The sequence below is a fragment of the Passer domesticus genome, chromosome 2 (genome assembly GCF_036417665.1).
Source record: "Passer domesticus isolate bPasDom1 chromosome 2, bPasDom1.hap1, whole genome shotgun sequence".
Classification (NCBI taxonomy): domain Eukaryota; kingdom Metazoa; phylum Chordata; class Aves; order Passeriformes; family Passeridae; genus Passer; species Passer domesticus.
Window position 1 is genome coordinate 104,846,493 of NC_087475.1, and position 19,857 is coordinate 104,866,349.

The following is a 19,857-nucleotide window of genomic DNA, read 5'->3' on the forward strand; positions in this document are numbered from 1 at the left end:
TGCAGACCTGGTGATATGTGGTTTGCTCACTTAGGAATACCTGTCTTTCTGCTGAAGGCAGGACATGCCAGCGTGGGGTGCACACTGCCAGCACTGCCCAGATGGCAGTGAGAGCAGCTGGGGCTGGCAGATGAGACTGCAGGGCTTGACAAGGACATTCTCACATGAGGATTTTTCTAGGTTTGTGAAAGTTGGGTTTGCCCAGAATGGTCCCTGAGTTGCACATCCCTCAGGGCATGGGACCAGCCTCTACCCAGTCTTGGGAGTCAGCAAGGAGGAACATGTCAGTGCCTCTGCCAGGCTGCCCCCAAGGGCCCGCTCACTGCTGCTGTGTGTTTGCCATGGTAGTATTTAATGTGTTTTCCCCTTTCCCTTCCCTCCTTCCTTCTTTGATCCTTTGGGCTCACTGCTCACAAGAAGGGGCACTTTGCTCCTCTTAGTTGTTCTCTCAGTATAACTGTAACCTCAGCTGATTTTGGGTGAGGTAAACTCACTTTTACTGCAGGAGCCCCTGGGTCATGGCCCTCTTCTCTTGCCAGCAGACACCTTGCAGAAGGGTCACCGATGTTGGTGTAGCACTGGGCTCATGCATTACACCAGCAGAAACTTGCCTGCAAAGGCACTCATCCTCCAGCAATTTTCACTCTGTCACAGGCTGCCATATACCACACTACCCTTCATGTTCATGCAGAACAACCAGTGCTGAGCCTCTAGAGCTCCCAGGCAGGCTCCAAGGCCCACGAGGAACACGTTTATCTTACGTTCTGAGTCTTCTCCCTTGAAGTAGCCGATGAGTTTGATTTCGTCGTCGATCTGGTCAAAGGCCTGAAGCTCCAGCTTGCTGTTGATGACCTCCACGGGGTCTTCCAGCAACTGCCATGACAAATGCATGTGGTAACGCAGTGATTTGCAGCACCAACCTATGCCTGGCAGGGTGTGCCACAAGCAGCCTAAGCAGGGAGAAAGAGGTCACCCAATTTCTCTGCTGTTGGAAACCCTGCTTAGTGCTCTCTGCCTTAACGTGAGGAGCTGAGAGAAGCAGGTCACCTTCAAAGGGAGATGTTAGTAGGTTCACTGCAGAGGTGGAAGCCTTGAGAGGGAGGCTGAGAGATGACTGGATAACCCAAATGAATGCTAAGGGACCTATTTTGAGGAGGGATAAGGAGTAGCAATTGCAGCTGGCTTTAAGGAGGCCAAGTTGAAAGGAGCTGGTATGATCATTGTGAACATCTGTGAATGATACCTGTGTATCTAAATCTATTTTTTTTTCAAGTGTCATTTGCTGGAAGAGGTCATTGCAAAGATCTTGCTTTTGAAAAACATTAAAACCAGCATGTTAGAGGGTGACCAAACAGTGGTTTGGAGCAGTAGAAAATCTGGATGTGAATTTTCCTGGGTGATCCTCATCCTATGCAAAATAGTTTAAACCTATTCTTTCGTCCTAGACACTTCACAATGTTAATGGTAAAGTTGTGAGACCTGTCTGGCACTTTAGACTGTCATTGATAAAAACTTTTTTTCTCTTTTCTTAACTAGTCACTGCTGGTGGAAAGGTTCAGTCTGATTATTTTGCCCAGCTACAGTAGTATAAATCAAGTGTGTTTTCACTAGAAGAAAAAAAAGCAGGCAAGCCACTGCCTACAGAGGAGTAGAGAACCTCTGGGTTTCTTTTACTCTTCAGATGAGGCTGCCAAGGCACCACAGCCATGTCTGGTTTTATTTTCTAGCTTTGCCAGGTATTTTCCTTCCTGAATGGAAATCACAAAAACACAAATCCTTGCTCTCTTTCTTTTTTCACAGAACATGATTTTTCAGTGACACACCGCATGGCATAGCAAGCAAAACCTCATGAAGTGCCTTGCAGCATCCTTGAGAGTGATGCTGTGGTGTGAGGCTGTGCCTTTGCTGTGCCCGCAGCAGCATGTGTGATTTCCTGCTGCCATGGTGGCCTGAGCCATGGGAACCTGGGATCCCACTGCTGCAGGGTCATGGCAAAGCTCTGCCCTGTCTGTGGCCCTTATGGGTGAGGCAGATGCCTATTTCTGTCCCTAAAGCCACTTGCTTTTGTTTTGGTCACAACATCCAATGCAGCCACAGACATTGTCGTGGGAGAGCTGAGGTCCTAGGGATCTGTTTTAATTCCCTGGCTATGCCTTTCCTCACCAGCAGTTCTGAATCACAGGTGACCATGTAGGCAACCTGCCACCCTGGGAAACAAACCCTGCCAGCTCCGCTGCTCACCTTACCTCCCTTATCTGCATTACTGCATGGCCACTTACAAAGAAAGCCTCACTTCAAAGGAAAGCCAAACCACTGCAAAATGTTCTCATTTATAAAGCAAAGACCATGGGTTTTGTTGCCTCTCCTAGGAATAAAATGTAAATAAAGAGAAGTGCAACATGTAGATGTGGGATTCAGCATAGCTTTTGCATTTAGGCACAAAGGTGAGTGCATCATTGTGCCCATGCACAAAATGACCCAAGACCATTTAGTTCTAGGACCCTGATCTCCTCTCACTTGTGGCAGTGTAATTTGGCAAGTTCACTGAAGAGATGCTATGTTGCTTGTGTCTAGAAATAGGCAAATAGTTTGCAACATAAGCCTTTTTCAATGCACTGAGCTCTTTTTAGTTGCTCTATGAGAACCCTACTTCTTGGATATTCTTTTTTGAAAATAGCTCTTAAAAAAAAAAAAGAAAGAAAGAAAAAGCATGAAAGATTTTGCAAATGGCGAAGTGTTTATACACAAGCTTGCTAACTGGGATGGGTGAACAGCAGTCAGTTATAAGGATTGTAGCTGACTTCCATCCAAATACTCTGTATATAGGAATGAGGGGAGGTTTTCTCTAAGATATAACGTGTTTAGTGGCATGTAAGGATATCACTTTTCCTGGGATCTCATGGTCAGATAGGTATTGGAGAAGATGCCAAATGCCATCTCTACCAGCAAATAGCAAGCAAGGATGAAATTTCAAACAAAAGTACACTTGTTTTTTTAGCAAACTAAGTATTTGCAAGGTCTCCTCTGAGAGGTTTTATCTAGCTCTGAGCTTATCTGTGCTTACATCCAAGAGGAATTCCACCAAGACATCTGCAGACAGTTCTCCATCAAATTCAACCAACCGCTCATCCTTAAAAACATAGAGACTTCCCTCTTCAAGCAAGCCTGAAAGAAGAAGAGAGGAAACAATAAGTGGTTAACATGTTGTTAAAAGCATGTTTAGTGCAGAGTGCCTTGCTTGTTATCCCAGCAATTCCTCCTAGGAAAATGCAATTGCCAGTTTGCTGTGTTGGTCCTGTTAGAAACAACCTGAGTAATCTCCTGAGTGATGTTTCATGACACAGGGGACAGACTTCAGACAGAACTGGTGCTAACTTCTTTCCAATGCTGAACTTTTCATTCAGGTCACAGTTTGGTCTCAGCTGGAAAAATTCTGCACCAGAAACTTGTTTTAGCTTGGCTGTCTATCTTACAGTAAACACTGGGCTCTAACTGGCAGCTCAGATTTTAACAACCTGTCACTATATGGAAATAGGATTTTGATTCGGGTTGTGCTCACTGTCCAGAGAAGGCTGAACTATGTGAGCGTCACCAGTGACCTGAAAGTGAGCTTCAGACTGTCTGAGGCTTAGCTGGCCTTGGCAAAAGGGTTAGAGACCAATGATAGAGATACCACAGATGACAGGGTGACAGATTTCAGTGCTATATCCCTGGACTAAGGTCTGTCTGCCACAGAACCTTGTTGGACGCTCCAAAATCAACAGCACTGGTCTCCTGCAATGCAGGATGGCAGGGTACCACTGGCCAAGGAGGTTGGTAGTTTGTTTCTTCTTGGAGAGGCAGAAGCTCTTGTCTTTACTTTAGCTCCCATTAGCACTCACAGCCTCTATTTAGGAAAGAAAATTACAGTCCAGTATGTTTAAACATTAGGTTTATCAGTATATTTGTGTGCTGTTGTATTAATGTAACACAGTATTCCTGTATTGGTTTGTGGGCTAAAATGTGAAGGGACTGCCAGGCCCTGGAAGGCAGCTGTGTCCAGGGGTGGGCAATGCAGCAGCCTTCTACCTCTAGAGCAGATTTCCTCTTTCACTCTGGGGAACAAACCAGAGTGATTGGCATATGACTGCCAAGCCGCTGCAAGGCTGTGGCTGCTCCACTGGTTGACAGGGGTCATTGGGTCGTGGGGCTGATGACATTTGGGGGACTAAGTGTTTTCCCCATATCTTCTGGCTCTGCACTGCTGTGTCAGTTCTGTCTCTGTGTAGGAAGAGCAGGAAGTTACTCCATGGCACCTATTTACTATTTCTGCATGGAAAGCTATGAACTTACACCCTGTTATCATTACAGCATGAATTGACTTTCTTTTTCACTTGCTTTGGTTTGGTTTGATTTTTCTGGAAGGGTCTTGGCTTGTCTCTCTCATCCTCACCCCCACCCCTGGTCCTGCCCCTGTTGGGGTGGGCTGGTGGTCAGTGTGCAAGTGCCACCATCATCCTCCCCACCCTGGTAACGAGGATTTGGCTGTCCTCTAAGGGACTCCCATAGGCACATCACTCCCACAGTCTCTCCAAGCTATTCCAGAGATGTCAGACCTGGGACTCACCTAATTTTTTGGCAAGCTTGGCATCCTTCTTGGAGTCCACCATCCCAAAGCCAATGCTCCTGGGCTCCAGGACCTGAGCTGCCAGCTGTGGGAAGAAGCAGAGAGCCCAACATTAGTAGCGTTAACACCACAGGGTAGCAAAAGGGCACCATGCCCTGCTAGCATGACATGACAGACACAAGTGACCCATATTCTGCTGTTGAGCTTCACCAATGGGTGGGCTGTGTCACATGCTGCCTCTCTGCTGATAACCCAGAGGTCACAAGGGTTGGGATGGTTCCCATTGTGTTGCAGCAGGGAGTCTGCTGGCACTACCGTGTGCTGTTTGACAGTGGCCTCAGGAGAGGGCTCCTGAGTGAGCTGGGGACACCAGAGCAGGGGGGATGGCTGGAACGAAATCCTGTGCGACCAACACAAAGCAAAACCTGTTTTCTCTGTAGCCTTGGTGGCTTCCTGCAGGGGAGTGTGACATGGGCACCATGGACATTTTAACTCTGTAAGTGCATGGTGCCAGGCAGCAGTGCATGCAGGACTCTGCAGCATGATGTATTCCTCATGCATGTGATGGGGTGGCCAAAGCAGACTCCTTTTCCTATGAAGTGCTTGAAGTCATGCCTCCTATCTAAGCTTCAGTAAGCCCCCGGATCCTGGTCCCCTGTTTTTACTAAAGAAACACATCTAAGCCCAGCCATGCTCATGTTCACCTTCTCACAGCTTTGCAAAACCACTGCACCCTGTTCCCACCATCTTTGACGAAGGGGCCTCTTGAAGATATCAAGTTCCTGCCTGTTTTGTGAAAATAGATATGTGAGGAAAGGAGAGACGCTCTGCAAGGGCCTGGTGGTGAGAGCGACCCCGAGTGAGACCCTGTGAATTCCAAATTGGCTCCTAGAGATGCACTGACCCTGGTAAATGGATCCACTTATGCACTGGATGACTGACAGCCCCACCACAAGCATACTAGAGACCCTACAAGGTAGTAATGATGCTCTGAGAACCACCAAGCAGCTGTAAGAGCCTTCTCCTCCTCCCTCTCCCTTCCTGCTGCACAAATGCCTCTGATGCTGATGGTCTTCTTGCTGTTCCTCCTCCCAGCCCTGCCGGATGGCGGGGGATGATGAAGATGAGGGGTCAGGAGCCTCTGGGGCAGGAATGTCCCTATTAGGGCACAGCTGTCAGTGCTTGGCAGCAGGAGGCTGGAGGGGGGCAGAAGAAAGCCATGGCCAGAGAGATGGTGGGTTGATTTATGAGGAAGCTCCCCCCCTGCCCCAGCTCATTTTGGCTCCCTCCCCCAGACTCAAAGCCAGTTTGAATGTCACCCAGCGGCGCTGCCACCATGGACACGTGGCCCCTTGGCTCCCCTGCTATAAATAGTTTCTGCCTGTGCCAGGCCTCTGTGAGAGTGAGCGGTGATTAGAGGCATTGGGGAGCAAAAGTGGCCGGGCAGCCACCTTGTCTGTGCAACGGGGTGTCATGGGGCCAGGCAGCTCCCTGTGCTGTCAGCCTGTCCCTGAAATTCTGGGGGCTGTGGCAGGCACCCTGGTGATCAGGGCTCAGAGACCTTGCTGGAGCAAAAGGGAGAGATGGAGAATGTAGTTATTTTCTCCTTTCCACCAATTACATGTACTCAGGGCTGTCCCAAAGCCCTCCAGGAGGAAAAAGACTCCACCAAACACCACAGCATTACTGCAACTTTGATGCCCCTGCAGCCACCTGCCCTGTTGTCTTTAGGGGCAAATGCCACCATGGGAGGCAAAAGGGGTGCCTGTGTTGCACAGGAAACAGGGGTGTCAGAGTTCTTTCCCTGCTCTTTGCCAGTGGTTTGAAATTAAGGTAAGGCTGCAGATTCAGGGCTTGTGCTTATAGTGGACGCTGCATGAAAGGGTCAGAGCACTAATTTGTGTTTGCATATCCATTGATTGGGCTGATAAGGCACCGGTCTGGTTTGGCATCCCATCTGGTGGCTCAGACCACTTAGCGCACCCAAGAGCAGCTGGAGCCCCATATTTGCAGTGAGAGATGGATGCCTCTTGTGAGCGCTCTAGACATCTGCAAGTCAGTGGTGGTAAGGGAAGAGATTTTCCATTTCCCGTTATGGGGATCTGCCCTGACTGGACAAAAGGATGGAGTCTGTAGGATCATCAGCTTTCTGGGACATTGTCAGCACGTCCCTGTTGGTGGTTGTGTATACCAGCAAGAGGTTTCTGAGAACCACCACTTGAGACTCTGGCTGCTCTGTGACCATAGGAGAACACAGAATGGCCAAGGGAAGAAGATTTGTTCAGTCATGTCCAGTCCATCCATACTTGATTTAGTTATTTACAGTTACGTCAGCCATGTGCCAGACAGAGTCAGGGCAGTTTAAGCCCAGTAGTTCTTGACTCCTGCACACAGGAGATGGTTAGGGTTTCTTGTGAGTGTTTGAAGGTCAGAAATATGCAGAAAAGCTGCAACACCTGCTACACACAAGTGGTTGGATGTGAGCAGGGATGTGTGCAAGGAAGGAGGCATTGATCAGAATTCATGTATGTCAGCATGCAGCACACACAAGGTTCTCTTCGGAGGGGTGTGGGTGCAGTTCTGTAGCTGTGAGCATGGAAGCTTGCTGGAAAAGAGTAAAAGTGTCAAGAAAACATGGGTGATGTGATGAAAGCCTCTTTGTGTGAGGCTGTAGGAGTGCTCAGTAGCCAAAAAAAAGGTCTCAGTAATGCTGGAGGTGTGCCTGTTTATGTGGCAGGGTTTGTTGTGACTGTGTCTAGCAAGACTGTCTCCTGGAGGTGTGTGTATGGTGGGTGTGAGTGTTTGGAGGTGTTCCTCTGCACAGGCTCATCCCCAGAGATGTGCAACAGTTTGGGCATACAGGAGAGTGCTTGTGTATGGTGTGTGAGTGTGCCTGAGGGGGCAGAGCTGGGAGCTCCGTGGGCAGCCTGCCTCCTCTGCAGAGACCTTCATGCCAGTGAGACAATGAGAACAGTACAGCCTGAGCTTCTCTCCAGAGCAGGGTCTCACAACAGGGAGGTCTTTGTGCAACATGAAACTTTCAGGAGCCCTTCCCACTGTGGCAGAGCCTGGAGGCAGGAGACTTTGCAGGGTGTTTTTGGTGGCATTTGCAAGTGCAAGCTATGCAGGGGCTGGGCATTGCTCCTGGCCTTGCTTTCTCTGCTTTCCACTGCAGCAGGAGAGTCTAACCTGTGCAGAGGTGACGATACATTCCCACACCTATATTTGAACCAGAAAAGGCAGCAAGATATGGAGCATGCCAGAGGCACAGTAGTTTGGCTAATTTCCCCCTACTCATTACAGTATCAAGCATTTATATATCCCCTTACAGTATGTTCTGATTCCATAATGCTAGTGGGATTTGAATGCAGATAATGTTTCTAATCTTGACAATCCTCTTGGCTCAGGGCCTTGGGACCGAGGCATCTGTAATCTAAGAGCACAGCCCCTCCTCCTCCTGCCTTTAAATTCATATTGCTCGAAGTCTTGGCCAGCCAAAGCCCTTGCCTTTGTGTCAGCCTCTATCTCCATAGCACATAATTTAGCTTCAACAGCTGCATGGAGACATGGAGGGTAGAAACATGCCCTGGAAGAACTGGTCATAACAGATCATGCAGTCTCTGAGGTAGAGCAAGAGCTTTGGGCTGTCAGAGTTGGCTGAGAGCATGAGCAAAGAGCCTAGTAAGTTGCAAGTTCATGTCCCATGCACATGTTGCAGCCTTATTCTCATGTTCATGAAGTCTTTGCAATGCACACTCTCTACCCATAGGATCCCAAGCTGTGTCCCATGCAGCACTGGGAAAAAGAGGTGTGAGTTGGGCAGCACTGCTCCTTTCTTCCATATCCCTCAGGTAAGAACCATACTTGAATTTGGGTGAGTGTAGGGGGTGAATGGCCCTCTGGGATGTGTGGGAGGTCCAGCCCAAAGTGAAGCTTGAGTACTAGCAAGTATGCAAGAACCCTCTCATCCTGGATGGTGTTAGCAGTTACAGGCACTCAGAATAATGGATATGGAAAGGCACAGCTCCCTGTCCAACCTCTCAGCTCCACACCCATGGCACCTATCTGAGCCTAGGTGTGATGCTGGGAAGTTTTGGGAGATTTAAACAGCCCATAGGGTCATTCTGAAATCCTAGGTTATACAGCAGCAGAAATGTCACTGTCTGCCTGACCATACTCCTGTTCCAGCTGCAGGCAGCACTGATTGTGCCAAACCTTGTACTTGTCAGTTTTGCTGCTAAATGGTAGACAAAAATCCCTCAGAGAGGGTTAAAAATGGGAGTGGGAGGAGTGACTGCCTCAGCATGGTCAGTTTTCATTGTGAAGTGACATTATGGCATTCAGGCCTGGATTTTCTTCCCACTTCTCTAGCACCTGCCCAGAGCTCCCACGGACAATAAGGCTCATCTTCCCCAGCTGCTCAGGCTTGGGAGGAAGGGCTGGGGGGCATTTGGGTGTCTCTGAAAGCCATCATGAGTACACTTCTCTTAACCACAGTGAGCTTTCTGTTTTGCTATTTAGCAATGGAGGAAGAACAAAACTCCAGTAATGCAGGGAGAAGTGCAACAGGAGATGATGAGGAGACATCCCTCAAGCAATCTACACTCCTCTGCTGCTTCTTTCCTACTCTCTTTAATGCTGCAGTTAATGCTCATGCTCAGAATATGGTTGATGAAATGTTGACGAGTTTATATCCCAGAATGTTAGGTTTTTATTTTCAGAAACAGCAGGAGGAGATGACAAGTTTTTAGTGTATTCCCCCAGAACTTTTGAATCCTTATGCAGGACTCCCACCTACACGCCATAGTTGGCTACTCTGTTTGAGACATCGGGCAGTTTCTTGGAGAACAGAGGCCATTATTTCTCTTTCCTAATGCTGTGCTGTCCCCACTAGCACCCCCTTGTATACCACACTAGTAATATCTTAGGCTTTTCCACAGTTCAGGCTGATCACTGTGGTGATCAAAGAGCAGGGCCAGAAGCCTGCTGAGCAGCTGCCACTGGAAAAGTCACTTTGTTGGCAGTGGGGACTGAAGGAGAGTATGTTGGTCCCACCTTACAACACTTTTCCACCACCTGAGCTGCTTGGAGAGGCTGAACCTGCTGTCCTAGGGATCACTACTCCTTGGACTAAAAGGCAAGTCCCCAAATATGGAACGTGCAAAGGTCACTCCCTCAGAGCTGGCTTTCACAGGTAATGCTTCAAAAATGCTGCCCTGGAGCTTTAATTGTTGCACAGCCACTCAGAGGGGTCAGACATACGGCAGCGTGCTCTCTGGCTGCCTCTCTAAAGGTTTCACATAGCTAGGGCTGTATTTTTATCTGCTCCTGGCATCCCTAATTTTAGCCAGCTGCAAGCCAAAGCACAGCCTCCCCAGCCACAAGCCCACTGAGGCTGGTGCCCGTGGCACCGAGCACCCATGGGTGCAGGGGTCACCTGCCACTGCTCCCAGCCGGTCCCTGCTGGCACGGCATCGCAGATGTTTTGGCAACTCAGTTGTGCAACTTGCATGTCAAGGGCAGACAGGGACATGAATGTGTCTCTGTGTGTGTGTGCTGCCCCAGGCGCCTGGGACTGGGCAGGGGCCACATGGCTAAGCTGCCCTTTCCAAAACAGAGACTGACAGTGTAGTTTGGGGGCTGTCCTTGTCCTTGACAAAAGTGAGGCTGTTGCTCCATGGTTCCTCTTTCTGGCCTCAGAAAATCTGCTTTGAAATTGAAGGCTGGATGTTGCTGTGAAGCTGATGCAGGGCAGAAAGCTGGGTGCTTTAAGTGGGTGCTGGAGGAGGGAGGCATGCTTGGTATTAAGCCCATTCACCTACACATGTCCATGTCATTCCTATGCCTCTGGCTCTCAGGAACAAGCCAGATTTCTCCAGTTTCTGACCCAAGTGAGTGTAAGCCAGCACCTCTGGAATCCCTGAGAGTTCAGGATGCTGCAGGCAAGAGCTGGGAGCTCTCATCCTGCATCCACAGGCAGGATCGGTGAGTCAGGGCCCTGGGGGAACAGAGTGGTCCTAGAGATAAGAAAGACCTTTTCCAGAAGGAGTGAGAAGAGAGAAATAAGAACTGAGAAAGTTTTAAATATACACAGCCCTCCTTGCACTGGGTTCGAGGTGTCAGAGGTCTGCTAGTTGATGGCAGTGTCTCCTGCCAGGGCCCAACAGGGTTCCCAGAAAAAGAACATATCATGTACAGCAGCTGGCCTTCACTGGAGCTGTGTCAGAGAGCACGCAGGAATGAGCACCATCAGCACTGCTCAGGAGGGAGCGCTGACCCTCTGGGGTGCTGGGGAGGGGAGGAGCGACTGCCTGGGAACTGAGTTCTTGGTTGCTGCTCGCTCCATTTCCTTGGGCAAGTTTTTGTTTGTTTTTTTTTTTTTCTCATGTATGTAGGTAAATCCCAATGTGCAAAGGGAAAAAATAAAAAGAAAGGAGAACTTGGACCTTGCTAAGTCACTTATTTCCTAGGCTTTGGATTTCGTGTCTGGTTGCCTGTTATTTAGGGACAGAGGCTGCAAAAAGACCTCTTTGGTCATCAGACTCAGAATCGTGCCATTCAGTCTCTGTCACATAGCAGTCAGTGTCCATTTAAGACTCATTGGACTGTTCTCCCCTTCCTCCTCTGGTGATTAGGGACTTTGTAGTTCCAGACTTGTTTTATTCATAGCCCATTTGTCCTTAGGCTTTGCACTTAAATAGGTCTTCTCCCTCCCGGGTGTTTAAAAGGAATTATCATATCCCCTTTCCATTCTTCCCACAAATGAAGTTCAGGCACGAAGGAAGGGCAGTCATGGTCTTTGATTAGTTTGGTTTTAGATGAAGGACACTGGCAGACCAGGCTCTGGAGTAAGGTCAGGGTGGGCGAGCACGGCATGGCCACCCCTACCCAGTCTGCCTCACAGAGCAACAGCTGCCCCAGCCTGTGGTCAGCTCCTGCAAAATGTCAGGTCCAGGGCAGGGAACTTGAAATGGTAACTACAAACACCACACATGTCCTCTGAGTAGGTGAGAGTGAGCTCAAGCTAGCCCTTCTTGGGCCTTTCACTCAGGATAAGGCCAAGAAAAGGCTCCATAGTGAGCCTGGTGAGACAATGGAACAGGCTACCAGAGAAAACATGGATGCCCCATCCCTGGAAGTGTCCAAGGCCAGGCTGGAGGGGCCTTTGAGCAACATGGTGTGATGGTCCACCCTGAAGAGGAAGTCACACCTCATTTAGTGAAAGGTGTCTCTGCCCATGGCAGGAGGGTTGGACTAGGTAGTCTCTAAAGTCCCTTCAAATCCAAATCATTTTGCATTTGTATGAAAGGCATTTCATAATACAAAAGTGAGACCCTGCCTCCTGAGAACCAGCCCAGGAGAAAGACACTGGGAACCCTTGTGGCACTTTTAGGGGAACCAGACTAGCATGGCAGGATGGCAAGACCAAAGAGGATGGACTTTTCCACATTTTTCCTCAACTGCATTTCTGAAGGGAGGGGTGGCTCAGAAATTTCTGAGTCTCCTTGCAGCTCAAGGTCTTGCATAGAAATGGGCTCAAATTGCACTAGGGGAAGTTTAGGTTGGATATCAGGGAAAATTCCTTCATTGAAAGGGTGGTCAAGCCCTGCTATGGCTGCTCTGGATAGTGGTGGAGTTGCCATGTCTGGAATTATTTAAAAGATATGTAGATGTGGCACTCAGATATGGTTTAGTGGTGGGCTGGGCTGGGTTAATGGTTGGACTTGATGATCTTAGCAGTGTTTTCCAATCTAAATTATTCCATGATTCTAGCACATCTACAGAGGTTGTTTGCAACAGCTGGACTGTGATAAGAGCTCCACACTTCAGGGCCAAGAAAGGCCACAAAACCTGAGCAGACTTGGCCTTGTGCTCTGCCAGCAAAGCAAGCCCAAGATCACAAGGGTCTTCCATGTCTCTGGGAGACATTTGCATTCTTTAGATCCCCTCCCCAATCATAATTTAGCAGATGAGAAAGGTGCCTTTCAAAGCACATTTATGGCTGTGAAAGTGTGGTCTTAGGAGAGATGCTGCTCATGCAGCCTGTCCAAAGTCACTTCTTAGAACTGACAGAGGGACTTCAAAGGAAGAAATATGTCAATAATAGGTAATTCAGCCTTGGAAATTATTTTGGCTACAATTACACAGAAAAATCAAGGCACACAGTTGTCCCTAGATGTCAATGTGCCCATCTGTGAAACAGGGAGCTTTCTGTAACCTGTTTTTGTGACTGGCATGTCAGTGAGTGAAACCCCCTGGGTGCTACTGCTAAAAATCAGTACTCTGCTGGCTGTTGCTGAGTTGAGACCTACTTACATGGCCTCAAATGGGAAGTAATCAATGCACAGCTTTCCTTTTTCTTTTCCTTCCTCCCTTCCTTATTCTCTACATTATCTGTAGTGGAAGGACTTTTCTAGACGTAGAAGCTAAAACACCTCTTTTATTACAGGCTCTTGCACACATACTTATCCAGACAGATGTCCCTCATCTCTCACTTTGAGAACTTGTTCTGTAAGGACCCAGAGAACTGCAAATTTCTGTGACAGTCATTGAACATGTCTTGCATATCCATATTTATACTCATACCTCTTCACTAAATTGTGTTGAGGCACTGTCCCATAAACATGGCCTTTTTCAAAGAAAAGGTCTGAAATCTGAGTTTGTGAAACAAACAGAAAAGGGTGCTTAAAGAAAGGGCTTGGGTTTATATTTCTATTTTTACTGATATTTTGTATATTTTAAAGATTTTATATTTTTATACCTAGAGATGGGGACAAAGTAGAATCTCATCTCCTGGTTCCTATGGATTTTGGGGCTAAAGTATACAGACCTAAACTGATAAAACTTTATTCTTAGTTGCATCAGAAGCAGAAAGAGACATTTTGCTATGCATTACATGGCTCTGAGCTCTTATGGGAATATCTGCTCTCTAGAGAGTTCAAGACAATATGAGTGAAACTACCCCCAAACCAGCTGACCTTGTACTACTTTTTCCATCCTGAGCTGGAAGCTGCATTAGTTTCAGCACTTGGAGATAAATTAATTAGAAGTAGAGCTTACACACAGTTTAATCCTTGCCTTTCACTGGACTCAAAATCCTTCTTTCCCTTTCACACCACAGGTAGATACTGGCTGTGTTTCCATGTTACAGAATTGGACAAATATGTTCAAGAGTTTCACTCTGTTCTGCCATTTATTGCTAGAGGCTGGACTGATCCTAGGCCTCATCTGGAGAGGGAAGTATCACATCCCTCTTCTCTTGCCTCTTATCAGACTGGATTGTTCCACACCATGAACTTTCAGTCTAGGGGCACTGTTGCATTGAAGGGACCAAAATATCTGGGCTTGATGAGCCTCTCTTTTTTAAGGATATTACACATGCACACAGATGGCAAGGGAAGAATGGCAGGGGAGCTGGGACTGAGGGAGTTTCAGAAGAAAGAGGATACCAGAGTGCATCACAGGCAGCCTGCTATGACAGTGAGAACCCCTCAGCTGCTGGAGACAGCTTCTCAAGTGCAAAAGGAAAGCCCCTGACACCAATGCTCATTTATTCTTGCTACATGATTCCTAGAGACAGGGGCTGGCCCACTGGAAGGCCAAACTCCCTATTTAGGACATTCAGAGATGAGAAGGGAGAAGGTCTTAGAAGTGATGGTAGAAGAAAGGGTGAAATATGGTAGAGGAGACAGAGAAGAGGAAAAAAGCAGAACAGGTATATCTCAGATTTACTGCTTTGATCTTTTCCCCTCTTAACCCTTCTTCATTAAAGTTAAGATATTTTAGGACAAGCAGATTTTTCTTTTACTTGTCTGTTAAACAATTATTGTGATTGCTTGGCTGTTTTGTTTTCTTCACTGTGCTCACCTCATGGAACATGCAGAGTTCTTGCAAACATCCCCACAGGGTAGGAATGGCTGCTGTTATCTCTGGGACTGCTTGGATGAAACTCTGCATTGCCCTGTGGAGGCTTTTCCCTACTCAAGGTGTAGGTGCTTTCCAGTAGCCAGTGGTGCAGAGTGGAGTCATAGGGGAAAGGTACACAAAGGAAAGGAACCCTTTAACCTGAGCTGTGAAACAGCCTGTGCTCATGATATCTCTGCCCAGCATTGTCTTAGAACAATCCTTCCCCAACTCTTTTCCATCCAGCCAGAAAGCAGTAGGCATCTCAAATCAGTCCTTTTGCTATTTTTCCTGACAGACCAACCCAAGAACCCCCATTTTTCCAATGTGGACCTGAGGGGCTGGCACTGCCACCCCTGGAGCTGTTGTCATGGACTAACGATGGTCCAAAGAAGCTGCTTTTGCTGGCGGAGGGGTTCAGTTGTCTCTGGACCCTGTTGTCACCAGCTGGCACCCAGCAGTGTAGGTGGTAAGAGCTGTTAGGACTGCTTCATAATGATCATCACCTTCATTCCCCTTCTAAACTGGAAAGTGACCCTGGGCTGCGTGGGAATTTGTTGATCCAGTCCACCTGGATACAGGGAGCTGAACACCCCATGTGCTGTGCCAAATGTAATATCAGCTTGATGACATCATCGCTCTTCTGGTGACAGTGGGTGTGCATCCTCAGCTTTCAACAGTGTCAGTCAGTCCTACACACTTCTCTTCTTTCTTGGGAAGGAAATTTTTCTTATATCACTTCTTGGTCTGCTGTGTATAGTTATGGTTTAGTAAAGTCCTTAAATAGATGCTCAACTTTACTTATGTGCTACCATGTTGTCAGTTTGATTTCCTAAGTAAATGAGAGCCTTGTGATTCTCTTCTCTCTCCCCTATCAGCTGCCTTCCCTAATAAGCTTTCTACCTCTTGGCCCTTTTAAACCAAATTTTCCAGAGTCAGTGATCTTGAACATAATGAAGATATTGCAAGTTTTATGAAGAGCAAAGACCTGGAAGGGAAAAGGCTGAAGTTCCCTGGAAGAAGAAAGTGTTGCCATATGAGCTCAGCCCCCATGGAATTTCAAAGGACCCAGTTAAGAGAGAGCCTCATGTGTTCTTCACTCCTGGGAGAGGCCCCAGTCAGAGCTTGTTACTGATGAGCTACATATTTCAAGGAAGCCATGGTGGATCTCTCTTGCTCTTTTCTTTGGTGTCTAAGGTAATTCTTCATGTCTTTGATCTTTGGAATTGTACATTTTTCATAAGCCATGTGTGAGAGAAGCAGAAAGGATGGACTATTTGGGGGTTTTCTGGACTTAAATTCTTTAAGCCTATGTGCCCACCCATGCATGTCCATGAGACAAACTGATGGAACAACCCTTAACCACCAGCTCAGACCTTTGCTTTGCTCCACACCTGCCTGTGTGTTGGATGGAGGCTCACTTTTATTCCTAAGGATGGAGACTGATGACATTGTATGGAAGGGGGATAAAGACATACTGTATTGCCAGGCTGTGAAAGCAGCATGTCTCAATGTAAAACAGCAGGAAAATTGTCAGTAAAGTTAGATGGATAAACATGAGGTGCTCTAGAAAGGAGCATCTTATCACAGGCAGCACCCTGTGCTGGGAACCTCCCAAGACAGCTGGCAGGGAATAGTGAGGGCTGGAGTATGTACCTCTTAGATACTTCATTTCAGGTGTAAAGGACCTTCAGCACTCCAATTCCTGACCCCTCTACTGAAATTAGATATGTAAAACCTTCCTGAGTGAACTTTTCTCAGGTTTGGCTGGAAGGAGAGCCCTGTCACTGCTCCTGTGCCTACAGAGCAGCTCACTACTCTAAGGCTTGCTCAAATTACAAGAGACCTGGGTTCAGTTGCTGACTGCTTCCAGGAATAATGATCCCAGGCAGTTGATCTCACAGGCAAACAGCTCCACATCTCAGAGCCACTGCAGACATTTCTTTCCTTCTCCCTGTGCTGGTGAACATACAGTGAAGTCCAGCAGATGAACTCAGACAGGGAAAATTAAGAATGACTCCTATGGTACAACAACTATGGCTTGAACTGAGGGAATTGAACGCTCTCACAAGAAGGAGCAGATTACAACCTGGCTTGCCCACTCCTTTCAGAGTGCTCCCATGGTTAAATTAGTACAGAAATTGGAAACTGTAGCACCATTCTGGCCGGTGTCCTATGCTGAATAGAACATATCTTCTCTGTTGCGTTCTGAGACCCTCTCCCTTTCTGATTCCCCCTGGGTGACAGAAGCAAAGAAGTGCTCAGTCTGCAGATATCTCTTGTGCTTGGGCTGTCAGATTGCTGCTGCTGCAGTTCCCAGTCCAAGGGAGGGACTGTTCTGAAACTGTGATACATGCACTGAATCAGCACTGCAAGTGCTTTGGAAATTTTGAGGTCAAAGCCACAAGTGCCAGTTGATGTGTGGCACCGTTAGCTGGACACTGAGCACTAGGGGACTGGAGGACTACAATTATGTAAAGTCTGCTGCAGGTCTAACCCTCACTCTCTTGCCCAAGGTCACATAAGAAGTCCACAGCAGAGAGCAATTGGAAACCAAATAAATCACCAGAATCCTAAGCTAATGTACTCATGGCTGAATACAATCCTGAAAAATGAAAGCTTAAGGCCAGATTATATTGCAGCTGTCGCACCCTTGATAGCATGGGCAATGGTGTCATGAGGACTCAAACTGATGGTAGACATCAGACCATAGAGTCACGGAAACATGGAATGGCCTGGTTGGAAGGGATCTTAAAGATAATCTAGTTGCAAGCCACTGCCATGGACAGGGACACTTTCTACTATGCCAGGTTGCCCAGTACTCCATTCAACATGGCCTTGAACATTTCCAGGGATGGGACATGCTTCTGTCAGGTTTCTATAAATATGTACCTAGTAACTGTTTGACACCTATCAAGCACAAAATAGCTATCCTATTAAACAACAATATGACTATACTCTCAACAATACTCATTTCAGCTGGAGTTCAAGCATTACTTTTTTCTTTTCTTTGCCAAATGTTGTTTGATCACTCACCTGCAGAAAGTAACCATTGCCTGACAGGTGAGTAAAATCTGGTTCGTTTTTGGGCCTTTCTTTCTGGCAGTCATCAGGCTTGTTGAGGAGGTCAGCAGACCTTGAACTTGACACTGAACTTTTTTGGGTCCTAGTCCTCAGCAAGCATATTTTCTTATTCACATTTCCTACACTTTCAGGGGTGCAATTCATTTTCTCTCTGGATCTGACAAATAAAGCTGAAGTGTTTCTTCTGCAATTCTGAATACACTTTCTTCTCAAATATGTCTTTTAGTTAAGAGGGAATATTTGCAAGCTCCTGGTAAGAAACATGCACCTAACAATAAAGGCTTGCAGCTGTATGATTCCCTGGATTACAACTACAATACAAGAAAGAATGCTACAAATCTACATTGTCACTTTTACCATGATTTATTTTGCTGAGGATTAATGAATCATTCGTTCATGAAAGAATTAACAACACTCTTTTTCCAGCACAGAAGAGAATGGTTGCATTAACAAGCAGCTATAGACTGATTCCAAGCAGGCAACCAAGTGTCAGAAAAACAAAAAGGGATTTAATGCTGCACCAGCAGGGAGCTTTTGAGATGGGGATCTAGGACACCCATTTGCTGCACAGCTTGATAAGGTTTCTTGGCTGACTGCTCCTAGTGGGATAAAAAATGGGCCTCAGTCCAGAATACAAGTGGGATACTGGCTTGCACAGAATGAGAAAGGATCAAAAAATTTCAAGCTATGGACTCAGGTGCTTGGGAAACTGAGTTCATGTTTCTGAGGTTCGCAAAGTTACTCGCTATTGCCTGAACTTCTGCCAGACAATCCAGAAAAGCTATTTCCCAGCAAAATGAGAACAGCACAAAAGAGGCTTTTTCCTGGGCTTTGCAGAATTCAGGCAGGAGCTAACTGAAATTCAACTAAACAAACTTCTGGATGCCCAACCTCCCCTGCATGAGACCATTTGACTCTCCTGTCCTGTGGCTCCTCTCCACCACTCTGAGCAGTGCTGTGGTACTGACTCCGACTGGGACATGCAGCAGCACTTACCTCCAGGACCATCTCTGTCATCTGGAATTGCTTCTGGGAGACCTTGTCAGAGCTCACAGGCTCATGGAAGAGCAGGCAGAGCATGTCATACTTCTTCAGTGCCTGCTTGTAATTCTTCTCGTTGAGGTCGATCACTCGGTCTTTGCCATCGTAAGTAGGGAAGTTCAGTCCCTCTTCTGCCTTGCAGCAGAAAAGCAGGTAAAAACCTGCCAGGATCCAGCAAATTGCCTTCATAGGGGCACCCTTGGAGTGCAGCAAAGAGTGGGTAAATGTCCCCCTGTTTCTTAATTTGAGAAGAGAGGGAGACCAAAGACTCCAGGTGAAGTTTGAACTAAGTTTCTCTTAGTTTCTCTAAGTTTCTCTCTGCTGCTTTCCTAGAGTTGAGCCCAAACACTGCAAGGCTGGTGGGGAGCAGCAAACTTTGCTGTCCTGTACTCACAACAAAGAGAGAGACAGACGGGAGAAGCTGTCAGGCCAAGCCCTGGATACCTTACATAGCTGTGTCCAGCTCCCGTGTCATTAGGAACTCCATTTTTAGGAAGCAGTTGTTTCAGGCTAAAAATAAACCCTGCAATGAATAAAAAGGACAGATATGACACCATTGAGGGACTTGCTGGCACTCTGCATCATCTGAGAGAGAGGGAGTGGGCAAGAGGGAGGGAGTGGAAGATGTCAGTCCTCGGAATATGCAGGCAGGGTTTGAGATGGGACAGACTTCACTTGCACAGGGAACCAAGGCACAGGCTGTCCTACTAGGAATTGACAAAAATAGAAGGTATTTACTGCAATTTATAATAAGGGTATCTCTCTTTATATTCCTTTGGGCTCACAGTGATTAAGCTTTTGATAACAGATCTCAGGTTAAACAGTTTCAGAGCCTCATCTGCACCACTAGAGGAAAAGTCCTGTTTTCTCAGCAGCAAAGGAGGTGAACCCTCCTGGGACTTCCTTCTCCTGCCTGAAGCACCATTTGGATCTGCTAGCTGACATTCAAGGTGCTTTCTGAAGCATGTTCTCTGCTTGTGGGGCAGCAGAAGAATTGCTGGCCCTTGGACCTGCAATCCAAAAGCAGAGGGAAGCTTATGTTGCAGCCTCCTATTTTCACAGCAGTTCCCAAGCCACAGACATTGCTGGAGAGTGGTTGTGCCCAAGCCAGTGTCTCGGGGCAGGAGGCAGGGCTGTCCTCAAGAGGATGGTCAAATAGCACTATCACCACCAGCCACCCTTTCTGGGACCTGCCTGTTGGACTGGAGCAGGTTTTTCACATA

General features: G+C 47.3%; 1 protein-coding gene across 1 annotated transcript in view; it reads right to left on the minus strand.

Annotated features, from left to right (window-relative positions):
- CASQ2 (calsequestrin 2) overlaps window positions 1-19,012 on the minus strand; it is a 32,545-nt gene extending 13,533 nt beyond the window's left edge. The window contains exons 1-4 of the mRNA XM_064410250.1: window positions 18,590-19,012; window positions 4,607-4,691; window positions 3,065-3,165; window positions 762-873 (exon numbers count right to left, since the gene is read on the minus strand). Coding sequence (XP_064266320.1) covers window positions 762-873; window positions 3,065-3,165; window positions 4,607-4,691; window positions 18,590-18,823 — 532 coding nt within the window. The 5' untranslated portion in view covers window positions 18,824-19,012. The remainder of the gene's footprint in view (window positions 1-761; window positions 874-3,064; window positions 3,166-4,606; window positions 4,692-18,589) is intronic.
- Between the last annotated feature and the right edge of the window lie 845 nt (window positions 19,013-19,857).